The sequence below is a fragment of the Blennius ocellaris genome, assembly GCF_963422515.1.
Source record: "Blennius ocellaris genome assembly, chromosome: 20".
Classification (NCBI taxonomy): domain Eukaryota; kingdom Metazoa; phylum Chordata; class Actinopteri; order Blenniiformes; family Blenniidae; genus Blennius; species Blennius ocellaris.
In genome coordinates this window covers 4323209-4349083 of record NC_137669.1, presented here as the reverse complement: position 1 = coordinate 4349083, position 25875 = coordinate 4323209, and the positions used below count along the sequence as shown (strand labels likewise).

Sequence of the window (25875 nt, the reverse complement as noted above, 5' to 3'; positions counted from 1 at the left end):
GGATGAGGGAGGGGGCAGCAGAGCTCACCTGAGGTCCTGGATGATGGTCTCGGCCTCCGAGTGGCTCCGGACGACGGCGTCCTCTTTGAGGGAGCAGGCCACCTTGTTCTCGGTGGTGAACATCCCGCTGACGTCTCGGTACGCGCACAGCGTGATCACGCGGGATTGCTGCGGAACAGCCCCGGTCAAACACCTGCCATCGCCCGGCGCAACACTAGCGCCTCCTCTGATTGGCCGGCGGACTCACCGTGGGGATCTGGGGCTTCTGCAGGGCCAGGCGGTGCGTCTTCCCATGTACGAGTCGTTCTTCAGCGCGAACATGGTGACCACGGCCCTCCGCCGTCATGATGACCACGTAGGGGTCGGCCACGGAGCAGTGCACTATGGGGGATCCCAGGTCCACGGGGATGAAGTGGAGCTGCCTCACTGGAAGGGAGAGTTTCGTTCACGCCTGGCGCTGGCGGCGACAACACTGGTGTGGTGGAAAGAAGTGGGAGTCTCACCTCCTTCCAGGAGCCGCAGGCCCATGGGGGAAACCTGGATGATGTACTTGTTGTCGCCGATGTTCCCGGCGAACACCGTGGGTCCCTGCGTGGCGAAACCGCTGGTGTCCAGCTCCATGATCTCCTGGCCCGTCTGCAGGATCTGGGGAAATATTAGTTTGATAAATGTGCCACTGCAGTGAATTACTTGCACTATGGAGGACTGTGCGATGTGTCACAGAGAACGGAAAACGATATTTTTAAATCATGAAATTGGTTGGGGGTCCAGTTTCATGCATCCTTCAGGTTAATTGGGACTATGGGGGATCAACTGGGACTCCATGAGGGACCGTTGTGTCTGTGGCTCTCTGCTGGACGGGACAGCCACTTCCTCCCAACATGATGTGCTTGTGGAAGTTTGTTTGAATTGTGGGGGACTGATGCAGAGTTTTTGTATTGATTTCTTTTTTTTTTGTTGCTATCTAAATAAAAAAAACATTGAAGGTTGATACAGACTATGGTGGACAGCTTGGTTTGTCACGAGGGACTGTCTGTGCTAATTTTGATGAGTCATGTTTATACTGTGGGGGTCAGTTCTATTTGTTTTGCTGTTACTTTTTGCATTTCTATGGCCTTTTTGTTTCAAATTAACCAAACAAAAAGGCGTTAGTCGAGTGTATTATTCGTATTATTATTACTATGAAGACCATCTTGGCCGGGCGCTATGGCGACGGCAGTGGAAGAGCGATTGTTCCTGCAGTGTTCACCATGGTGGAGTCCTCTCGGCTCAGGATGAGGAAGCCGTGCTTCTTGGCGTCGTCCTCCAGAGGAGGCTCCGCCTTCTTCTTTCCTCCTCCTCCTCCTCCTCCTCTTCTCTTCCTCCTCCTTGTCCTTCTTCTCCTTCTCCTTCTCCGCCTCCTCGTCCTCCTCCTCCTCCTTGTCCGCCTCGTCTCCGTCCTCCCCGGTCTCGGTGTCCCCTCCGTCCTCGGACTGCTCTCCTTTGGCGGCCTGTGGAGACAGAAGGGCGTTGCTCGTACCGCTCGGAATCAAACGCTTGTTGTTGTTGTTGTTGTTGTTGTTTGGAGGTGATGCGCCGGCGGAGCAGTTGCCTTTTTGTCTTCCTTGACTTCGGCGGCCGAGACGACGGTCCACATGTCGTGGCAGCCCGGCAGCTCGAACGTGGTGACGACTTGCGGCCGGATGCTCCTCTGAGAAGGAACGGAGGTGAAACGCGGCACAGAAACACACAAACAAACGAAGGCGACAGGATTCCACAGGCGTGATTGAGGATGTGTGTCTGGGGTGTTTACAGACTACTCCGGGGACCTCTGAGGCAGCCCGTGGTAGACCCAGACTTTACTGTGGCACCGGCTCCAGGCCTGCGGCAGACGGCCCTCGCCGCCGCAGGCTCTCAGGACGGTGCGTTCAAAGGACGGTCAAAGATTTCACCTGCAGCACAGACAGAGCGCCGTTCTTCCCGTAGCCCGAACACACCACCACCTCCAGGTCCGGCTCCGGGCTGCTCTGAAACTGAACCGGAACACACACGCGCCGGTTTTAAGGCCCAATCCCAATTCAATTTTGCACCCCTACCCCTACCCCTTAGCCCTCCGCCTCTGCCTTCCCCTCCAAAACGAGGGCAAAGGCAAGTTTCAGCCCTTAGATTTGGGACCCCCCCCCTCTCCCTCTGCTCAGCCCCGCCCCTCTCGCTCCGTCTCATAGTTATGACATCATAATACGGCGCCGTTATATCAGCAGATTTGTTGATTTTCCAGCAGGAGCGTCGTCCTGCCGTCCCAAATTCAACGTGTTGCAGTAGCTTGGCTGCTTTGTTTCCACATCAAGGTGAAGAAATAGACGGAGACATGGATTACTTCAGTTTTTGCGCCGTATTTGGACTTCAGAAATATTTCCTCATTCACCATGTGAAAGTGGAGGAGCTTCCTTGTTTGCTCGGGGGTCCCCATTTTCAAAACACCATATTAGAAGACTTTGGAACTTCACAGTGTAATAATAAAATGTTATAAACACGTTCTCTACCAAAACAGCACTTCTGCCGTTCTTACTAGTATAAAACACAACAGGTTTATAGAACTTTAGAAGCGTATATATGTGAAATGCGAGTCCTTCGGCGCCATGTCCTCCTACCCCTCTGTTTAAAGTGTGCATCTGTAAAAGCTCCGTTTTGAGGGGTGAATAGCCCTTCCCCTCACCCCTCCGCCTTTGCACATTAGTGAAATGGGACACCCCTCAGACTCTCATGAACGTGCATTTCAAAGGGGAAGGGGTAAGGGGTAGAATTGGGATTGGCCCTTAATCACTTCAGGACAGAAGATCTGTCACAGAACATCAAGCTGTCGTTTACTTTTTAAAGCACTATAAATATATTTAAAGAAAATGTCTCTTTATGCTTTTTTAAAACTCACAACATCTGGTTATAAAGCTTCAAAACTCACGAAGTCAAGCTAAATAATGAGGCTGTTATTACATCGCATTATGTTAAATATGAGTTATTTTTACAAGGTAAATAATAAACATAAATGACTTGTGCATTTTGCGCATCACAATATTTCAATGAAAGATGTCGGACAATTTTAAGAAAATGTATTTCAAAAATTGATCAATTAAAAAAATGTCCCTAGCACACAAAAAATCTAATTTTATAATATAAAAAATATTAATACATTCTATCCTCTACAAAAAAAAGAAAAATGCACAATACTTAATTTTTTTTAAATATAATTTTCTAAATGTTTTTACAAAAAATCCATTAAAAGTGCTGCAAAATTGTATCCAAATGCATTTAAAAATATAAGTAAATATTAAATATTTCCAACAAAGAATATCTATAAAAAGTAATGAAAGATGTTAAGAAAAATATATCTTTTTTTTTATATATGAATAATTTTGATAATCTGATGATAATAATAATAATAATAATAATAATAATAATAATAATAATAATAACAATCATTTATTTAAAAATAGGAATAATTTAAAAATTGTTTTGCATAAAAATGAACATTAAAAAAAACCTGCAAACCTTAATAAAACTTAGCGGACTGGTGTGTGTGACGGCTCATGTGTAAAGTGAAGTACCTCCTCAGATAAGAAGGCCGGTTCCCCCATGGAGGCGTTGGCACACGGTCCGATGTTCAGCACGCTGTCACACACCTGACACAAAACAAACATTTCCTGACACACACACGGGGAGAACATTGTAAACTCTAAATGAAATGTGGCAGAGTTGATCTTCACCTCGAAGGAGTAGGTGGCCAGCTGAGTGCCTGACTGGGCCTCGCTGCCGTACACCTCAATCTCGTCCACCTCGTCTGGAGAAGAGAAGACGTGAGCTTTGAGGGCGCATGCACGCACACACACACACACACACACACACACACACACACACACACACACACACACACACACACACACACACACACACACACACACACACACACACACACACACACACACACACACACACACACACACACACACACACACACACACACACACACACACACACACACACACACACACACACACACACACTGTGTGGGACGGGACTGAACGTACCGGTCCAGTTCATGGACGTTTCCACCCTCTTCTTCTTGTTGGGCGGCTCCTCCTGCACGTCAACAGAGGAGGAGTTACCGAGAGAATCCGGCCAACAGGAAGTAGCGGGAAGCGAGGGAGCAGGAGCTCACCTGTTTCTCCTTCTCCTTCTCCTTCTCCTGCTTGTCCTTGCCCTCCTCTGCGGGCGTCTCCTGGAGCTTCTCCGTGTACTTGAGGAGCAGAGAGTTCCCCAGGCGGGAGCCCAGGAAGAGGTAGCCGGGCTCCATCGTCACCATCTGACAAGAGGATGAGGAGGAGGAGGAGGATGAGGAGGAGGAGGAAGAGGATGAGGAGGAAGAGGAAGAGGAAGAGGAAGAGGAGGAAGAGGTGTTGCTGATTAAAAATACACGTCCTCCACCACCCGATGAAGAACACGGCGAAAACACCCCAAAGGTATTTTGTAAAAGAGAAAAAAAAAAGACGTCAGCAAAATCCTCAAGATCAAAATAAAAGAACTTAATTGAACTTTTACTTACGCAGGTGGTCAGGACGCTGGCGGCCGCCTTGTCGAAGTGAAACGCTCGGACGCTCCTCATGCCGTCCGTGATCAGGGTCAGCACGTAGCTGCGGGGGGGGGGGGGGAACGACAGGCCAGTCACACACCGGGGGGGGCGGGGCCATGTTGGCGCCACAACCTGGACGAGACCATGAACTCACATCTCTCCTCCCTTCAGGGAGATCACCATCTTGTCGTAGGCGATGAAGTCGGACTGCGAGCAGTCCAGCGTGATCTTCACCTCGTCCTGGACGCCTGCGAGGGAGCGAGTCGGGGGTCAGTACGCGGGGGAGGGGGTGTTGGGGTGTTTCGGGGAGGGGGGAGGGGACTCACGCAGAGGGAAGGCCGTGGTCCCGGCGGTCTGCGAGTTGAGGGAGACGCCGTACGGCGGGACGCTCTGGTTCAAATACAGCAGGGAGTTCACGGCGAACACCACAACGCCGCCTGGAAACACAACCAATCACTGCAGGGGCGCCAGTTCAAGAGAAAATGGAAAAAAACCTCGAGAGTCGAGAGTCCCGATCGGCCGAGGGTCTCTGCACGCGGAGCTCACCGATGGGTTGGGAACGGCCATGACCTGCGTGCAGTCGAAGGGCAGGTTGCTGAGCGAACCAGATGACGGGGTGCACCTTCTGCATGATGTTGAGGGAGATGGCCACGATGCTGCAGGTGTCCTGGCGAACCGCCACGCGCCTGCGAGGGGGAAAAAGGCCGTGAGTCTCCGGGGGGGTTCAAAACCCCGACCCGAGTCGCAATCGGCGAGAGAGGTGGCGGGGGACGCCGCGGCGGAGGCGCCGACTGACCCCGGCCACGTCTGGTTGGGCTCAAACAGGATGAGCAGCGTGGGCTCGTAGTAGCCGTGCAGGAACTTCATGTCCACGATGTTCAGCAGCTTCTCGTCCAGCTCCGCACGTCGATGATGTAGCTGGGCAGGAAGCTGGACTTGGGCCTGCGGAGGAGGAGGAGGAGGAGGAGGAGGAGGAGGAGGAGGAGGAGGAGGAGGAGGAGGAGGAGGAGGAGGAGGAGGAGGAGGAGGATTAGGAGATTTTCAATCCACGCCGGCGCGGAGGTTTAAAACTTGGGATCTGGAGCCGTACCCCTCTCCGACTCCGCCCTCCTGCTCGTCCGTCAGCGTGTCCTTCCTGAAGGGCAGCACCACCAGCTGGGTGCCGTAAACCAGCATGACGGCGCAGCGGTTCTCCGGGTCGACGCGCACGATGGGGATGTGGACGTTCTGCACGAATCCGTCCTGGAGACACGGAGAGAGAGAGAGACAGCAGCTCACTGACCGTCAGGCCCACGGACCACACGACAACGTTTTCAAGTTAGATCGGAAAACTTCTCTTGTGTTTTTAGGTGTTTCTTCACAAAACAACGAAGCGTGGAGAAATTGAAAATGCAACTTTTCGAGTTGGTTTTGGTTTGAGTTCTTGTCTGTGGAAACGAGGGAAAACTCGTCAAAAAACAACTTTTCAGAAATGCTTAGTCTGTCTCAGTGGAAACGAGGGAAAAGGCATCTTTCCCAAAATGCACCGTCATTCTCGAGACGGGGGGAAAAAACGTGCAGCTTTTTGAAAGCGTTCCAATTCTGTCTCAGTGGAAATGAGGGAAAACACAAGTTTTGCTAATATGCTCGGACTTCGTCTCCACAGAGGCAGAGAAACGACACAATTGTCTCCAAACAGAGTCCATAAGCGTCTTTTTTTTTTCAGCTTTTCTACCGTTTTGGTGTAAACAGACACCGTTTTCAAAACGATGCTGTGTAAACGCAAAACTCTAAACGTAGAAAGTAGGCATTTTCCCTCCAAACGTGGTCGTGTGATCGGGGGCCTGAGATCAGCTTCCTTCTCTCACCCTGAGCTCCGGCTCCTCGAAGTAATGAAGGGACAGCGTCTTCAGGTCGTGAGTGCCGGGGTCGTACTCCACCACGGACAACTGGACACAGAACACACACGTCAACAAACTCCACTTTCTAATGATGAGAGGAATCCTGTAAGGCAGTCTTTAATCTCGAGGAGTCCAAATTAAAATCGCCATCTGCTGTAATAAAAAAGATCTTGCAGCATTTCTGAGAATTGCAGATACAAAACTTTGATTTAATGCTTTAATTCTTGGCTTCTCTGACTGGAACTGATGAAAACTGAAAGTCAGCAAAAGAAAAGCCATTCTCCTTCTTGCGGCTTGTCTAATGGAATCACGTTGTTCAATAAATACTATTAGGTAATTGCTTTGTGATGTCCTTTGTTGGCGGATGAGAGCATTTCTCCATGCGGTACTATAATCCTACCTAACATCTCTGATCAGTTACAATAATACCACATTAGGAACAGGCGCTATGCGTGTGTGTGTGTGTGTAGTGTACTTTATCAGGTTAATGCAAATTAAATCTATATGGAGAGAAATCCTTTTGTGGTGTACAAATGTAACGTCAACTTCTACATCAGGGGCGTCAAACTCATTTTAGTTGAGGGGCCACATCAACCTAATGTGACCTCTGGAGGCCCAACAAGTCAAACAGAACATATTAAACTGCAGATATGGACAAATGCAAAGTCTTTCCTTCTTTTGTAACTGCAAGAATTTGCCAGTCTATTCTGAAATATACATATTAAAGGAAATCACATATTATTAATTACAGTTGTAAAAAAAAAAAAAAAAACACACCAAAAAAAACCCTCAGTCACCTGTATCATATTTGGGATTAAAACAATTTGTCATCATCTGGAAATTGTTTTGAGTTTACGTTTCTAAAGTATCACTTCACATAAGTTGGACTCATTGTTTTATTGTGAAAGGTGTTGTGTTATGTGACCTCCACAGATGCATTAATGTCGGGGTCAAATTCTGACCAAGGGCGGTTTTGAATGTCATTTTTGACAATCTAGTGTTTTTAGATCGGCCTCTGTCAGTTTTCATATTTATACTTTAAAAGAAATCACATGGCGGCCGGATTAGATCCTCTGGCGGGCCGCTTCTGGCCCCCGGGCCGCATGTTGGACACCCCTGTTCTACATCATGTTGTACCTGTAAGCAGCGATCGTCCCGTTGTCTTTCGTCAAAGACGTCCTACCTTGGCGTCCTGGAAGCTGAGCAGCAGAGCGTCCCTGTTGGCGCCGACGAGCTGCACGCTGGCCATGGACATGACGTTCCCAAACAGGGAGAAGGACGCCACCTGCTCCAGCTTCTCCTTCCGAGCTTTGGAGTCTGACACGACAAGACACGTCAGCAAAAACATGCAGCTTACGGGAACAAAGATACGCGTGTTAAAGTCGGATAAACAACACACCGGATGACTTGTCAGTCTTCGACGTGCTCTGAAACGACAACAACGCACGGGTCAGACGACGTCACGGAAACCGTCTCCGCCGGGTTCGGCGGGTCGGGTCTGTCGCTCACCTCCACATCGTGGATGATCCTGTAGACGAAGAGCTGAGACGTCCCCGCCACCACCAGGTTCTTCTCCTTGCCGGAGATGAAGTTGCAGTAGACGGAGAACTCCACCGCGGTGGGCGTGTGGGCCTGTCGGTACACGGCGTACATCTCGGCGAGGAGCTCGCTGCGCCAGGGACGAGCCACAAAACACTCGTGTCAAGACCGGGTTTCCAACAGAGGCACATTTTAAAAAGGCGTAACGTATAAATTAAAAGCATTAGGAGTGTATTAAAAGTCAGGTGGTTGGATTAAAGTCTCCGTTTACACAACGGCTTCAAGTGAAAACGTTGCGTTTTAGGTGTCTGTTTACACGACAATGGTGTTCGGAGCCGCTTAAAACGCAAATCTGCAGAAACTCGTGGCATAGCGTGCTAACCGCACCGTTTCCAGCTTTTCTACGATTTGCATGTAGTTTTCAGTAAGTTGTCATGTCAACGTGAAACTTTTCTGAAACAAAAATTTGACATTTTCTCTTGAAACGTTCTCATGTAAACGGGACCTTGGAGGCCATCTATCTCCTCTGAGACCTCGGGAGTCTGTGTATCACGAACCGGCCATGAGAAGAAGAAAAAAAAGACGTTTTTAAACACAAGAAGCTTAACATTCGATGATGTTTAATTGGATTTATTTTAAACCAAGGAAAACAACGCTGTCTGTGACCAGAGCAGTGAGAATGCATTAAGTGACTACATTGGGACAGGCTGTCTGTTGTGCAAACCAAACAGGCCAAGTATCATCAAATTGCAGGATTGGCAAAAACACCATAAGGAAGTATAGAATTAAAAACTAAAATCTAAAGAAATCTTACTTTTCTTTTGTTTCAGAAATGTGTTTAAAACGCTTCATGTTAACACCCCTGACCTGATCTGTACGAGGATGTAGAGGTGCAACTCTGACACTTGCATGATCGATTAAATAGACTGCTAAATTATTTTAAACCTGGCATCTATTAATTATAATACACAGCTTCAGTTATTCAAAACGTTCTTTAGTAGTTTGTACTTAATTACTTAATAATATTGGTCTATATTTCATGCATACACCATGCTACCTTCGTAGTTGATTCAAACGTTTACTTTAATTCTTCTATAGCCTACGAACAAGTGTGAATTCACTGTAATTCGCTTATAAGATATTTCAGTTGAGGACAGCCTCGCGTTTTATTCACATTAAAAATACTAGAAGTTAATATAATATTAGATGTGACAGAATGAAAGCTAAATGCTAACAGTTAGCCGGTGTTTAGCTTAGCACGCATGTTTGCGACTGCAGCGCAGCTCGCGCCAATTAAAAAAAACAATGAATCAAACCTGTCCACGTACCCACGTCCGGGAGCTAATCTGAGTGTGTAGCTTTGTTTGATCTCCTTCTGTTCACGTTCAGTACGTCATATTTTATGATGCATGAACTTAAGCGGTGCGAGCAGGCGGTGAAGCGCCGTGTTGTGGTTGTGCTGGTGGTTTTCTTCTTGTCAGAAGGAGAAGCTCCATCTTTTAGGATCAACATTGAACACCGCCCTCTCAGGTCAGGAGTGGAATTGCACCACCTGATGTGAAACGTATTTAAAGTTTAGCCAAGCCAGGACCTTTTATTGTTACAAGCATCATATGCGATAGAACAGTGTTTTTCAACCACTGTGCCGCGGCACACTGGTGTTCCGCGAGATATAGTCAGGTGTGCCATGGGAAATGATCCAATTTCACATTTTTTTCGAAAAAAACATTTACTCTCACAGCCGCTGTCAGCTGTGAGAGCAGTGTGCAGAGTAATCGTGTATGAATACTGTGGCGAGCATCGCGGAAGAATTGCTCTGAGTCGAAATTGTATTCTGCCAGCTGAACACCAGAGGCTTTTATTTTGACATGAACACTCGTAACCGGAACTTCATAACAGGATGGCACTCGACACAACACATTTCTCACTCATGATTGCGCACCAATATTTAACAAACCAAACCAAACTAGACAAAATAATTAACTACAACTCGTAATATAAACAACCCACCAATGCCTATTCCAAATTGAAGACAAAAGAAAATAAAAACTCTTTTTTTTTTCGTTGGTTAGAGCATTGAGCTCTAATCCCCGTTACGGGCCACACAGTTTTTTGCCCCAAATAGAGAAATTCACTTCTTTTTTTTAATGCTTTAACCTGCTTTCGTACCACGTTCATACGTAATGACGAAGGTGTAAAACCCAATTTATACTCAAACTAGTCCAGAAGAAGTCGGGTTTTGGATGAAACCTTCCATTGCTAGCGCAACATAGCAACACGTTCGATTCTCGCACGTGGCTCTGAATGTTTCCAAGCTCTGTAGTTAAACTGAGTCAACGCGGCTTCAATAAGCGATACGTGCAGCTAAAAAGCGCTGCCTTCTTTAAACTTAACCAAAACTAGATAAAGACTAGATCAGTGTTTTTCAACCACTGTGCTGCGAGATATAGTCAGGTGTGCCGTTTCATCAAAAACCCGACTTCTTCTGGACTAGTACAAATTGGGTTTTACATCTTCGTCATTACGTAAGAACGTGGTACGAAAGCAGGTTAAAGCGTTAAAAAAAGAAGTGACTTTCTCTATTTGGGGCAAAAAACTGTGTGGCCCGTAACGGGGATTGAACCCACGACCTCTGGTTTATGAGCACAACGCTCTAACCAACTTAGCTAAAAATGTGGGTTGTTTATATTACAATACTCTTCACCACTAGAGGGCAGCACGAAACGTTGCCAGTGAAATGAAACTTAACAGACGTCAGTGTGGTTAATCTCCACCTCCTGCTGCTCCCATCTTGTATCAAAGTACTGTGTCAGTGACGGTGATGGAGAAGTTTTTGAAAAGGAAGAATGTTCACCAGGATCTCAGCTCTTCATCCATCAGGTCCAGGTTTCACACTGAGGGAGTAAAAATAAAAAAAAGAAATTGGGAAATACTTTTTTCTGTATTTATTTGATTCCTGTTGATAAAGCATTGATGAGAATGACTTTATATTGTTAATCGAGGCTACACAGTTTAAAATTTTAAAATTTTCGGGTGGTGGTGTGCCTCCAGATTTTTCCAAAGAAAAAAGTGTGCCTTGGCTCAAAAAAGGTTGAAAAACACTGTGATAGAACATGCAGTGGAATATGTTAAGTACTTTTTCCCCGAATTATCCTCCTCATCCTCTCTGTTTCGCTTCAGGCAGCTGTAATGCTGCACTGACGGCAGCAGAGAAAACAGTGTCTGGGATTTGAAGGATATTATGTAATATCTTTCAGGTTGAAGTGCTCATCCCCAATCACCCTGGCCATTGACCTGTGTTGTATGTTCTAAATGTCCTGCAGGTTGGTTTGTATTATATATTTTCCCACGAGTGGACTTGAAGAAAGTTCTGGTCCAGAGCATCGAAAGGAAGAAAACCTAATTCAAAGGCCCTCATCTAACAAGTGAGGTCGTGGGTTCAAATACCACCGTCCAAAAACCTGCATGGGAGGTCAGTTTGAGACCCTAAATTGCCCCTTGGTGTGAATGTGAGTGTTTGACCTCAATTCAAAGTTTACTTTTGATCCGTTTGCCAAATACTTTGTCAAAATAAAGATGTGAACAAATTATAGTCACTAGATAAAAATTCACCTTTGGTTTATTTCACAAAATACCTGCAATAAAACTGGACAAAAGTCTCACCAGTTAAATTAGTTCACAGACAATATTACACATATTTATAGCAGACTCCGGTCTGGGCATTTCTTTTCACATAAAGTTGGTTTTAAAGCCTATTTTTTTCTGTAAAGTTAAGACTGTAATCTCAGATCAAATTAAAGCAGACAATCATTTGTTGAAGAATGTTTTTTAATCAAACTAAAATTATAAACATCAATAAGAAAAAGGCTAAACAGACTGCGACAATAATGAGTCAAATAAAGCCCCACATATCTGCCAACATAGTTTTCAAAAACAAACAAAAAAACTATTCTGGTGCAGAAATTCAACTGGCATGTCCAGAAATTCTTTTTAACAGACTAAAAACATTCAAAACCTTACACGTTAGGTTTACAATATGCGAAGCATGATTAATTGGCTTCTGTTAAAAGAAAAAGGCACAGTTCAATACTTGGACGTGCAAAACTTTACAATAAAGCAGTCCAGTGGAAAGACGGACATCTTTCTATCACAGGGCTCGTTATTCTGGACTGAACTGAAGACCATCTTTTTAATTATAAATATTAAAAATTAGTTAAAAGCCCAAACTTGAAAGTATTTGAAACTGATTAAAGTGTGAGAAAAAAAAAAAAAAAAGCGGTTGACGTTTGTCCACAATCATTTGACATTCTGACTCCTCAGAACAAATGGAAATGAAGAGCCGGCGCTTTCTGAGCTGGACGAAGAAATGTGGTCTGCAAAAGAAACCCCCAAAAAACGAAAACTATGTAGTCAAATACAAAAATGTTCACTGGAAACGAGCGTCGTGTTGTTTGGGACGACATCGCCTTCCGCTGAGAAAAGTGCATCAGTGAGTCTCTCGTCTACCTCCAGTGACGACGTGCTGCTGAAGGCATCGGAGGAATCACGACACTAACTAACCAGCACACACTCAGGTATTTTAGATTATTATTATGGGGGGGGGGGGGGGACTGTTATTCATACATTCAGAGAAGAAGAATGTCTCACTGCATCGATTCACTCCTGAATCTCATCCACCATCTCCATTTATTGAATTGCACAAGATGTTGTTTGGGATGTGAGCAAGTTTAATGTTTAAAAGAAGCAGTAAGTCAAGGTAGAAGCTCTCCGGTAAGCAATAGAGTGTCCGGCGGGGAGACCCCCTCAGCGGTGGATCCTCTGACACGTGATGACGTACTCGGGGAAGGCCTGCGTGTCGTTGAAGATGACGAACATGGACGGGCTGGTGATGTTGTCGGTCACGCTGTCGTACCGCAGCGGGACGTCGCCCGTCACCTTCAGGGGGGCCGTCTTCATGGAGTGGCAGCCTTTGGTGTAGTCGCCCGTCAGCACCTTGGACACGAACACGTACTTGTAGCCGTCGGCGTTGGGGGGGGAATACTGATCCTGCACGGACAGCGACGAGTTGACGGCGAAGTAAACGCCCTGGCCGTAGACGGTGGCTGCGGGAGGAGACGTGGAGACAGAGGAAGACATGAGGAGACGCCCAGTGGACATGTCAGCATTTTGTTTTGCTCCAGGACCACAAACAGTCCAAGTTTATCTTGATTCGGCCTGAATGGTAAAATAGCGGCACAATAACGTTTGTTCTTTGTTCTGACACAGAGAATACGTCATGGAAATGTTGGGATTTACAGAAAACTAAACAATGATGAGTGAAAATGACGAGAATTTTAACATGAATTTTTTGTGTGGGTGATTTGGGATGAAAACCAATATAGGAAAAGAGCAAAGTTGACAATTTAGCCTAAAAAAAACAAACCTTAATTTTTTTTTTAAAGAAAAATTACAGTTTCGATTCTTGATTTTTTTTTCTCTCAATGCACTTAAAATTGCAATTTTATTGCTGTGATTGTCCTCAGAGATAAAATGCATAGAAACAATCCCAAAATAAAAAGCCAACGAGGCTCCGACATTCAATATATTCAAGCTTTAACAAACAGGAAATGGTAGAACGTCACACCAGATATGCCGAATAACTGAGGGGGGGGGGGGGGGGGGGGGGGGCAAAAAGGCTAGAATTTGCGAAATAATAATAATTTTTAGCTACAAAGTTGATAAATCGATTAAATCAATTTTTTTGCCCAACATAAAGTCCGTCTGTTTATAAACCCTTCAACTGTGATGGAGTTGAAAATTGCTCCTTGAAATTAATGGGACACATTTTTTTTGAAAAGGTGAAATGAAGTGTATTAATTCTATTTCACACCCTGTTTGTGGTCGTTTGTGATTCCGGACGCCAAACGTCAAGACTGCAAAAAATCCCAAAGTAAAGCCTGAGAGCTATTTTGATATATTGTCATTTCTTTGAGCCTTCAGACTCCTGATTTCCTGCTGGAGCACATTTCTTCAACAAACATACCGTTCTTTCCGCAGAAGCTCCTGTTGAAGCCGTGGATGCAGATTTCCTTCACGCTGCTCTCGCTGGTGCCGTGGTAAAGAGTCCGCTCGATCTCCGGGTAGGTGGCGCGCTGCGACACGCTGGCCTTCTTCAGCTTGTACTGATTGTACAGCAGGCGGTTCATGACCTTCTCCACCTGGGGACCAACACACACACACACACGGCCCATTCTCAGCAAAAACGTGTTTTGTTTTAAAGGAGTGATGCTCCTCCCGGCTCGTCACCTGGATGATGCGGATTTTGCTGTGGTACTCGTGGATGGTCCGGTAGAACTGCTTCACCACCTCCTGGAACTCGTCCGACTCCTGGTCCATCTTGCAGGCTTCAGGCAGGTCGGAGAGCAGAGTGTACTCTTCCTCTGGAACCCAACAAGTCAGTGCCGCTTTCAATTTCACCACACTCTCCACAAACCGGAACGTCACGGAAGACTCTTCTCACCTGGTAACTCCACATCCAAGCTCTTCTCGTTCAGCAGCCTCCTGGAGATCTGCACAGATTTGCCCGTGGCCTTGTTGAATTCCTTCATCTTCTCAAAGTCGATGACGTGGAGCTCGCCGTCGAGCAAGACGTCCACCTTGCCCATCTTCTTCTTCCAGGCGTTCTCGACGTACACCGTGGCCTCCGGACAGTAAGCGGGGGTGTCGGTGGAGCTCGGGTCGTGCCACACCCACTGGACCGTCCTCAGGACGTCCTGGTCGGGGACAAAGCCGGACAGCTCCTCCAGCAGCTTCTTCACGTCCCACATGGCGACGGACACAAACTCCTTGAAGCCGGAGACGGTGACGATGGTCCCCTGGACCTGGATGTCCACCGCGTGCTTCCTCTTGATCACCTGCAGGCAGTTCCAGTGGTACGTGGACATCTTGCGGACGTTCCTGTCCTCCACCCTCTCGTCCACCTGCCTCTGGCTGACCTTCTTATTGAAGGCGATCTCCACCCTGGACAGGTCGCTGTCGTAGCCGGCGAACGCCACCAGGCGGACGGTGTTGGCCGAGTCGATGGCCTCCTGCAGGGACATCTTGTTGATGTCCTGGTGGCTTGTGTTCGTCCGGGGGTTCTTTTCCCTTTGGCCACAGAACATGTCGTCCTGGATCATGGTCTTGGACAGCTCCAGGGCCTTCTGCAGCTGCAGCTGCTCGTCGTCCTCCGGCGCCCAGTTACGGGATTCCAGCGAGTACTGGATGGCCAAAGAGAGTTGGGCTTCTTCTTCCAGGTTGTCGGGCGAGAGCAACTCTCTACCGCCGTCGTTCTGCTCACTGAGGGGCTGCGGAGCGTCTCCTGCCGCCCCCTCGCCCTCCGTCCGTCCGTCTGAGGTGTACAGGTCCATGTAGTCCAGGTCGTCCAGGTCCAGTGTGGACGCGTCGTCCCGCCGCCTCTCGCCCACCGCGGCGAGGACTTTCTTTGCATCGTGTAAAAGGACTGTGGAGACGAAAAGCTGTTTGAAAACTGAACAAAGAGGAAAGAGAATAGTGAGGAGAGAGAGAAGATCGTACCTTGAGCTGAAGATCCACCAGTTTGGCTTTGGACTGAATCGGATCTCAGCTCTTGTGCAGAATCGTCCGAGGAAACCCGGGGGAAGCTTTTGGGCAACATCTTCCACGCACTGCCTGCAACATCCTGGAAGGGTGAGCGCAATGCTGCTTTTAGCACAAAACCACCTCCAGGCCTCGGTAATTAGCAGGAATTCACTTTGTCCTTGTCCTATTTTAAAGCAGATTTTTATGTTAAAACAGATCAGTTTCGTACGATATTATTTAAACATGTAGAAACATTTTGAATTGTGACCACTAAATAAATTTGAGATAAACAACATTATGTCCTCTTAGATTGTAAATCTGCATTAACATTACTAATAGAAGTTGATTATCTTTTTAAATAACATACATCAGAACACTGAGTGGAAATATCACCTTTCTGACTGGAAACTGAAGAAAAAGAAACCGTAAAACACGACAGACAGACTTTATTGTCATTCTGACAACTACAGAAGAGATGCACTGAAATTTCGATGCAGCGATAAAACACACAAAAAGTACTGGAGATAAAATAACTTTAAAAAAAACCCTGAGATAAAATACGTTGCCTAAAATGCAGTGCAACAATAAACAAGTGAAAATGAGTTAAATAAGTGGAAATAAGTTCAAACAGAAGAATAAATAAGTATTTACAGTCCTCTGTTTAACAGATGGAAGGCGAAGGGAATAAAACAGTTCTTGAACCTGGCAGTTCTACATCTCAGGCTGCCGCTCCCGCTAGCCGTGCTCCTTTTCTCCTCTCTCGGTCTCTTCCAGGCTCAATCTTTCGTCAAGGCTCATAAAACGCAGACTATAACTTCAAATCATGGTAAAAACTTCTATATTTCAGAGGGAAACAAGCCGATATAAACACAACAGATGGAGATCTGCACAACTCTTGACGTCACGCCCACGAAGAAGGATTCCCCCCGACTTCCTCGGCTGGAGATTCAAAATTCAAATAACTTTGTTATGCGACAACAGTGGTGGGGCAGAGTCGGAGGAACCTTTGAAGTAGAACCCAAACTATCGTTTTTTGCAAAGTAGTGTTTTACATTTCACTAAGCCTTTAACTCTAGTTTCCACATAATAAACAGACATGAACTCCGCCTGCTGTACGAGAGGTCAGGACGTCACATTCATCCGTATTTGGAACGTGGGCGACGGTAAAGTTGCTGAAGATATAAAATCAAGAAGTATGTTGACTGGGTCCGATGACATTGGTGAAGTTTGGGAGCACAGATTGTGCAAGAAGACGTGAATGATTCTAGGCGACAGCTGCTGGTAAACTCGGCCTCCGGCGATAAAGAGGAAGACCGACGACCGCGTGGCTTCCAGTAGCTGCTCACCTCGTTGTGCACATAGTCCCAGGGAACGAGCTGCGTGATGATGTACACCTGGAACTTGGCCTCCATCTCGTGCAGGATGCTCAGGCAGTCCTTGTGGTTGAGGTAGCGGGTCAGGCCCGGGGCGCTGACGGCGATGGTCTTGGTGCAGATGGAGGAGATCACGCCCTGGAGCACCTCCTCCGCCATCTGGCAGGCCACCGCCTGGCCGTGGAGCTGTGGAGGGGCGGTCAGAAGACACTCAACGCATGAGAACAGGAGAACAGGGCTGTGGCTCCTCGACCCGTCCACAACGATCAGAAAGGTCAAACGAACCGATCGCAAACAACTGAGGAGAAAATCGGACGACTAATTGGAGGTGAACTGGAAACAGGTTGGCCACATGACTGGGTGGATAATGAATATTTACAGAGAGGCTGAACCAATCTGCAACAAACTGGATCTGAAATGTGACAAAAAACTAAAAACCTTGTTTATAGTGATCAAATGGATTCCATAAAGCCGAGTATGACTGAAGGTGTACAAAGGAGACTCCTTTCAGTCGACATGAATACCAGCGTGCATGTCATCGCTGCCTTCAGTGAATAAATGAAGAGATCATCGACACGTGATAAAATGGTATGTATGGGGAGTACAGACAAGATATAGGATGCGTTCGAAACATAATGTCACATAAATGTTAATTCAACCGGAGAAGAAGCGGCTCAAACAGGAAGTCAAGCTAAGCTTCCTTGACTCGCAGGGCTGGGCAGCACCCAATCGATCAATCTATAAACTGTTTCTGAGGAAATGAAGCCCAGTCTGGGAAACATTAAAATATATATATACGTGTGTGTGTGTGTGTGTTTTTTCTTACACTTTTCAAGGAAAACACTAAACTATTGACACAAGTGTCTCAGTGATGTTTACAGCAGCTCTGCTATCAAAAAATACACCTTTCAATATGAATTGATAAATATTTGCCTGGAGGTTGTACTTAAACACGAGTGAAAATGTAAAAGAAAAGAAAAGAAAAAAAGCTTGAAACAATACTTGATCTATTAAATAATGACAAGTCAGTGATTGTTGAGTACAGTTGATGATTGTCTGACCTTCAGTCCACAGACGCCGTCGGCCTCCAGGGGCAGGATGGACACCTGGTTCATGTCGGCCAGCAGCTGGTGGCAGTGGATCTGGACGTACTTCAGCATGCCCGGCTCCATGGGGATGAGCGTCTCCCTCTCCACGGGCGTGGTGAGGAAGTGGAGGATGGCACGCCGCTTCTCCTCCTCCAGTCCCTCCAGAGTCCAGCCGTCCAGGCCCCGCCCCCGGTCCGACAGCCTCGCGGAGCAGAGGCTCAGGTCCTCCAGGAAGGCCGACCACTCTCTGCAGCCGAGCAGACCCTCCTGCTCCGGGTCCAGCGGCATGCTGAAGTGGCGCGCCTGGGACTTCAGGAAGCCGCGCGCCTGCTCGGCTTTGTCCCGGGAAAGGGACACGATCGCCACGTCGGAGTCCGACACAGAGTACAGGGCTGGGCAGTCGCTCCGCCTCATGGTCTCCACCAGCCGCTCTCGTACGTCTTTCTTTGCGAGGAAGTGAGCCACGTCTGGCCGGAGGACCACCTTTGTCTCGGCCATGCTGCCAATGAAATCCAAGACCTTCTGTTTGAGCTGCTCCACTCGTATTGGGCTACTCCCTGTAATGAGCACGCCGTCGTCCTTCACCTGGACGACGGCGTCGGGGTTCGCCTTCTGCAGATCCGTTTGAAAGGCGCTGCACCGGAACAGAGCGAGCTTCAGCGGGTCGGCGACGGCGACCTGGCTCGTTATGACCTCCGAGGACTCGGTGTGACACTGCATGGGCTCCTCCTCCTCCTCCTCCTCCTTCTCCTCCTCCTCCGCCTGGACCTCCACCGGAGGAGTCGTCTGCATCTGGACGTCATTCCCAGAGGAATCCTGGCTCCCGCTGTCACGGCGAGGTTCGGCGGGTTGAAGGAAATCGAAGTACGGCTTGACCACCAGCTCGGCGCCGTCCAGTTTGTGTGGCAGCTCCAGCACGGCGTCCACAGCTGCTCCGACACACACACACACACACACCAAACACCACACACCACACACCACACACCACACACCACACACCACACACACACACACACACACACACACACACACACACACACACACACACACACACACACACACACACGGGGGAATCAGTGACACAACCGCGAGGCAGCGAGAAGAATTCAAAGGGTTGCGCTTACAGTCGTAGTTGGCGAAGGACACCTTGGCCGCGACCTCCGACAGCATGACGACCCCCTTCACTTGCTGGCCGCCGCCCCGGTTGCTCTCGAAGTACAGAGCCAGCAGGTCCGGAGCGGCTCCGGGATGCAGGTTCTCCACCAGGATGGAGTCGGTCTGCTCCGTCTGCTCCAGAGAGACGTGGGCGCCGTCGAGGGCTCGCCGGGAGACGTTGGTTCTCGCTTTCTGGAAGTCTGTGACGCAGAGAACAACTGTGAAGTGACGACGGAGACGACGCTAATAGGGAGTGTCACACAGGCACGGTCTGGAGAATATTGTTGTTCTCTTTTCAGGCGAGTCGGTGACTCGTTTCTGAGGCGACATAATTCAGAACCAAAAGCAGATCGTTTTCAGCATTTCTGCCGTTTCCCTGCAAAATTATGTCGTTTGCAAAATGCTGAAAATACAAAAATGTCACGTTTTCACTTGAAATGTTGTCGTGTAAACGGGGCCTTGTAGCCTCCACCCTCCATCAGTGAAATACAGACACCCACCCTGGTTTTCCCTGGAATATCAACCTTGTGTGGGAAAAAAAAAAACCTTTAGTGTCTCTATATAGAGAGCAGATATGCCTCATTTATCCTCCCATCTCTCACTGAAATTAAGAGCTGGGAAACATTTTACCTCTCCCTGAAAACGTAGCATTAGATTGCAGCACACCACATTCCTGCGTGCATTTACTCCACTCCAATACCAGATCGTCACACCCGCTCACTATTCCCGTTTGTGACATCGCCATAATAAGCATAACCACTCAGTTTTAATCTCCCAGTAAAATGTCTTCCCTCTCAGCGACCCGGAGTCATTAGCTTGATGACTGGACGTCCCATCAACACACGTAGAAGGCGGACCTTTGGTGAAGTTGTGGCTGAAGTGGATGAGGATGAGGTCCGTCCTGGCTGTGGGCAGCAGCTTGTAGTCCTGCGGGTCCAGCCCCATCATGTTCTCCACGTAGAGCTCGATCAGCTCGTGGCTGGTGCCGGGGTTGACGCCCCGCAGCAGCAGCCTGCGCGGGTCCTTGGCGGCGGGCCTGCGCACGAGCAGCTCCAGGTTGTGCAGGACGTGGCGGCCTCTGGACAACACTCGGGCCGCAGCTGTCGGAGTGGATCGCAGCCCAAGAAGCACAAGAATTAAAGACTTTAAACTTTTGCAAACTCGCGCTTGCAGCTTGTGGTTCTTCAGCTTGCCTTCTGCCTCCTCGAACACCAGCGCCGCGCGGCCGCCGCTCTTCTCCACGGAGGCGATCGGACCGCCGCCAGAACGACGGCTGTTCTCAAAGTAGAGCAGCAGCAGCTCCTCGTCCAGCTCCCCCGACGGCGCCTGCACCTCCACCGTCCTCTCCTCCAGGCTATCGGCCGACATCCTGCAAACATAGCTCACACAGGTCAAGGACAAAAATCCTCTCAGACCCTTTGTGACAACCAGAAACGTTCCCAAACATCTTATTTTTGGCCATTTTAAATGTATTTAAGCCAATGAGATCATATGTTGAGCCAATAATATCGGAATCTATTAAGATTATTGGCTGGGTGTTAGGGTTAGGGTTAGGAAAATATAATGTAATGCATAAATCCACAAACTTTTCTTTGGTGCAGCTCTCTATCTTCTGTTTTATGTTGAGGTGTCCAATTATTTTAATCAAAAAGTCAACATTTAATTGTTTTAATGTCTGTGTAAATAAGTGCATCCTCAAAAGAGTTTAAATGACACTCATCAGGAAAAATGCCCAGAAGTTATGAATCACACCTATGCAGATAAACAATGGTGATTCAATAGATAGTATTAAAAAAAAAAGCCTTGAACAACCATCATTTAGACAGTGCTGCAGAAGAATCATTAAACACGGGACATGATATTAAACTGTCCTTTGTGCCAAAAGATGGTCACCACCTGAGACGTCCTGTTTCAGAGTGCCATGGGAGCTGTGTGTCAGATTTGGGGAAGAAGTACGTTTTGGGACACGTCATCAGTAATGTTCCTTTGAATCAGTTCCAGTTTAAAATCAGGACAATACCATCAAAATAACTACTTTTGAGAAGCAAAAAACTGCAAAAAAACTATTTTATGTCCATGAAATTCAGTCCTACTTGTCTATTAATACAATACTGGCTGTAGTTATTACATTCCCAAAGGCTTTTTAAAGTCCAATCCGGCCCGACACACCACCAAGGAAATGGGATTAATTTTAAACAAATTCCTTGAGGAGTACAGGACACAATGCAACATTGAGACCAGAGCTGAGATATTAGTGATGCTGTCAGGGTGCAAAAACATGCATAAACCAACTGCTGTAAGAGAAGGTTTGTGGATATTTCACCGTATTTTGCACCAGAAGGTTTCATTGAAATTAGCTTCATGGTGAAATTTTTCTGTAGTAATTGTTTGGTTTTGTAAAATGTGATATTTTCATCACATATGCTCTGTACCACAACACTTTTTTTGTTTTAATATACAAGGTTATTATGGCAGTTTTACTGGTACAGTCCATTCAAGATGAAATTGGGCTGCTGTAATACATTTAAATTGGCCAGTTTTATGAAATGCTTTACCTGTTTTTCAAAGCTTTAAAACTGTTTAACCTACTTGAAGAGTTACATTTTCTTATTTTTGAGACTATTTTGTTTTCAACACCTGTTAATGACATTTGCAGGACACTTCTTCTTCAAAAACCTATTGGAAGGAGAAGAAAGTTCTGACAGCGGAGGGTCTGAGCGAACAAATGACGTCATGTTCTTCGCTCAGCTGCTTCCGTCAGAACCGTCCGGGCCGAAGTCTCTTCTGTTGTATGGTCCGCCAACTTTTGTGTGAAAGGTCAGGTTTGTCTTTGTTTACTTCCGCATTATGCCACAGGTCAGCGACGGGGCTGTGCGTTCCAGGTTGCTAATGAACCGATCAATCATACTTTAATATTGTTTGGAGTAGCCTCGCAGCTGTTTGAGCCCCGCAGCAAATAGCAGTTTAAACTAGAATGCCTGTTTACACAGCGTATTACGGGAAAGCAGTCAGGCACTTCATGGTGCGTTCAAGTACACCTCAGTTGCAAGCACAACTCACAACAACAGCACTGTACAGGCGTATTGTGCCAAAACTTCATCCAAAATCAAATTGTTTTTAGGAAAAGCCACCACATTCTTGTTCTACAGGCTCCGAGGTACCTCTGAGCCAAATTTCAACTCGAATCACTGTAGCATTGTCTCAATTACACACTGAATTCACACCCAATACATACAGTACTGTACAAGCTTATTGTAAAAAAAAAAATAATATTTGTTTTCAGCAACCCCCACCACATTCTTGTTCTCCAGGCCACGATGGTACCTCCGTGTCAATTTCCAACGAGATTCACCATTACAAAATAACCATACACCTGGGATTGTCAGCCCCTGCAGTTAAAACCGGACCAACATCACGGACCGGATATAACATTTCTCAAGCATTCTTATTATTATTGAAGCAGTTCATGGAAATGTGTTTCTGGCAAAAGCGTGAAATAAGCCTGCAGTTAAAAAGTCTGCCAGTCGTTTACTGTAGTTAAAGCGAATGACGGTGCGTTCAGGTACACAACCAGCGTGTCTGTGGCCTACGAACAACATCCTCCAGTGTCCACGGACACCCCGAAACCTCCCACACGGCAAGAGCAGGTCTAATAAACTAGAATTGAAGATATGAGTGAGTTGAAAAAGAGTTAAACTGATCAAAGAGGATTGTGGTTTTATTTACCTGAAGTTAGCGCGGGGGGCGCGCGCCCTCCTCCTTCCCACGAGAAAGTGAAACCAAAGCTAAAAAGCGTCAAATTGAGAGCTGGAAGCTGAAGCTACAGCGACATGCTGTGTTCATACCGTGTTTCAGACGGAGACGGGGTGGAAAAGTGTGTGTATGACGGTGGAGTTGAATTAAAAACTGCTCACCTGTCACTCTGTGAACATTAGCTTCTCCCAGAGCTGGAGCGAAGCAGCACTTCCGTGTTGTGCCTCGCGCTCACCGTCAGGTGTCGTCATCACGGCGTTCAAGGGAAACGGTGCCTCGAGCTCAACGTGACAACGCTGCCTCTGTTTGTTTGGAATATTAGATGTTTTGATATAAACTGGAGGAAAACGTTCTCGTCTGCTGTTATTAAGATTGCAACTACATGCCAGTAAGTTTACAAAGTGAAAACCCAACTAAACAGTTGTCATGTTAAAATCCCACCTGGACTCAATTTAATTGAATACTGCACAAAGCTGGGAAAACCAGAGCCTTATGTGAACCAAGTCATTAGATTCGTTAACTTTTTCTTTGAATTCAATTTAATTTATATTTGCATTTTTGCCTCTATGTACTTTTTTAAATTTAAGTTTCTTCCTCACCTCCAGCACATCTGTTATTGAACATGTTCTACTTTTAAATATAATATAATATAATATAATATAATAGGGACACTGGTTTGCAGTCTTAAACAAACCATTGTGCATCATGTTTTTCAGTGTGTACAGAGCTGCTCAGTATGTTTCTTCAGTGATTAGATGAGATGACTATCAAGTTCCTGTAACATTTTAGATGAGCAAACTGCACAAAAACTGCAAAAAAAGTCAGTCCAGCTCATGCATCATTACATTATTGCTGCAGTTATCACATTTGAACAGGATACCCTTAACATTAATAAATAATAGTATGTAAAATATGTACATAATAAATACTAACATTATTCTTTATATGAAGGTGTATAAAAGCAACTCCACAAACAAAGAGTACTGAAAAGCTGTAAAACACATTATTAATATTTACAATGGCCATATATGTAAAAGCCATAGAATTGTAAACTAATGAAAAGAGATTTTATCTGAAGACTTCACCCCGGATAGTTATTTCATTGTCGTGTGCATCACTAGTAACATATCTGAGCTTAGAATAATTCACCTTTTGAAAACATAATTGACATATGGCCATTATTTATCAATATACAGTAAGTTTAGAAAGCCTCGGAACCTCCAGCAAGCAGCACCCTGAAACCCAAGTGTTCTTCTGGTTGATATGGGAAAGTAATGTATGTAGAGTATTAGCAACATAATTCCTCACTTCTGGTGTTTTGAACCAAACACTCAGTTGTTGGAGAGCTTGACCTCTCCTCTCCTCTCCTGTTTATCCCGTCTGTCTCTGCATCATCTGCCGCATGAATACGTCAACTTCTGAGAAGACCCCATACAGTTCAGTGCACTTTACATCTCATTAACTTTCCATATCATTATTACAAGCTCATGCATAGATAATCAGCCGGCCCGGCTGAGCATTTTAAAATTTTAATGTGACATGAAGATAAAACACTGTGGGAAGAATTTGATTCCGTCTCACACTCTATAGAATATATTATTGCTGGTGAGTAGGAATGGATGTGGATATTATTTTTTTGTTTGTTTTTATTTTAAATACTGTAGAAAATTTGCTGAAAATTGACCAGTGTGGGTTTATTTTAAAGTCTCTTCTATATCAAACATAAAGCTTGTAGGCCAAAACCGTCCTGTAAGAGTCAGTATATTTATATTAGTATGTTTTTCAACGTTTTCAATTTTCAACATTTCACTAAAGTTGGCTTTATGTTGAGATTGTAGTGATTTCCGGTACCTTCAGGTTTCCCAGAAGAGAAGGTACATTCAAAGTACCTAGATGTTACTCAAGCAGCAATTTGACAACAGAATCACCACGTTTTGCCAGTAATTCCTCATTTCTGTGTATGAAACCTGATAAGATTTATAAGAAATAAAGTTAGAAATTGACCTTTATTGTGACCTTTTACAAAAAAGATTGAATCATTGGGTATTTTTCTAAATTTGCAACACAAACTTGATCAGTCGAGCTTGTATTATAATAAATACAGGATTATATATTTTATTTGTGATTGATTAAGTTAGGAAACAAAACAAGTAAGACCCCTCTTCATGGAAATAAAGGATAAAATGTCAATGTTATTGCAGTATTTAGTACAATATTCATTAATGAAGTTCAAATAAGAAGGCAACCTGGGAAGAAGACTGAAATAGATGCTTTAAAGGATTTAAACTATAAACATACATGTAGATTTTCTGCATGTAGGCCTCATGTGTGGCACATCGTCATACATTCTAATGGTAGATTTTACAAATGTGACCCCAAATACTCTAAAATAGAAACGATCCTGAGAGTTTCTGTTGATTGTTCAAATGAGGCGACGGCAGAAACCTCCACACGTCCTACCTGCCATACAGTGCTTCCACATTGGCCTTTTAAGCCATTTAGTGACTCGCAGCTGAGGGGATATGCAGACGTCATCCTCTCTGAGGGACTGCCGGAGTGGTGAAGATGTCCATTTACCATCAATTAGCGCCAAGGAGTCGGCTATAAATAAAGACGCCGAGCGCAAACTTTTCTCGGCGTCTCTGCAAGGGGGAACAGCTGCAGCTTGGATCCCTTCTCCTTAACCTTCATTATTCATCATCTGGTATGTTTATGTAATTCACCATGACGATCGCTTCAAAGCACTGACCCCAGAAACCTGCTGGCGTTCACAGCGTTTTATTACAAAATTGTCAGGATCAGCAAGGAATGATGGGAAAGGCGTTATACCAACAACCACATTAAACACGGGCAGTGGAGTGTACATCCCCTAGGGTGTTAAGGCCGATCAACACCCGTGGTTTTGA

The 25875-nt window shown here is 46.0% G+C and overlaps 2 protein-coding genes across 2 annotated transcripts in view; both read right to left on the bottom strand.

The window, feature by feature from the left end:
* Positions 1 to 9481, bottom strand: part of cpsf1 (cleavage and polyadenylation specific factor 1) — a 15769-nt gene extending 6288 nt beyond the window's left edge. The window contains 27 exon segments of the mRNA XM_080516548.1: positions 29 to 168; positions 248 to 294; positions 297 to 330; positions 332 to 426; positions 504 to 645; positions 1250 to 1357; positions 1359 to 1490; positions 1592 to 1690; positions 1932 to 2012; positions 3582 to 3656; positions 3741 to 3814; positions 4062 to 4113; positions 4193 to 4336; positions 4577 to 4664; positions 4758 to 4851; positions 4930 to 5040; positions 5150 to 5158; positions 5161 to 5206; positions 5208 to 5289; positions 5400 to 5505; positions 5508 to 5545; positions 5694 to 5845; positions 6451 to 6531; positions 7667 to 7800; positions 7883 to 7910; positions 7993 to 8152; positions 9351 to 9481. Coding sequence (XP_080372674.1) covers positions 29 to 168; positions 248 to 294; positions 297 to 330; positions 332 to 426; positions 504 to 645; positions 1250 to 1357; positions 1359 to 1490; positions 1592 to 1690; positions 1932 to 2012; positions 3582 to 3656; positions 3741 to 3814; positions 4062 to 4113; positions 4193 to 4336; positions 4577 to 4664; positions 4758 to 4851; positions 4930 to 5040; positions 5150 to 5158; positions 5161 to 5206; positions 5208 to 5289; positions 5400 to 5505; positions 5508 to 5545; positions 5694 to 5845; positions 6451 to 6531; positions 7667 to 7800; positions 7883 to 7910; positions 7993 to 8136 — 2336 coding nt within the window. The 5' untranslated portion in view covers positions 8137 to 8152; positions 9351 to 9481.
* Positions 9482 to 11664: 2183 nt separating this feature from the next.
* parp10 (poly(ADP-ribose) polymerase family member 10) lies at positions 11665 to 22062 on the bottom strand (the record flags this gene model as incomplete). Its single annotated transcript, XM_080516588.1, has 11 exons — positions 11665 to 13124; positions 14045 to 14219; positions 14308 to 14441; positions 14522 to 15502; positions 15577 to 15700; positions 16947 to 17159; positions 18035 to 18990; positions 19186 to 19416; positions 20074 to 20316; positions 20410 to 20585; positions 22055 to 22062. 11 exons carry the CDS (start codon positions 22060 to 22062, stop codon positions 12826 to 12828), a joined length of 3540 nt encoding a protein of 1179 aa, XP_080372714.1. The 3' UTR covers positions 11665 to 12825.
* Between the last annotated feature and the right edge of the window lie 3813 nt (positions 22063 to 25875).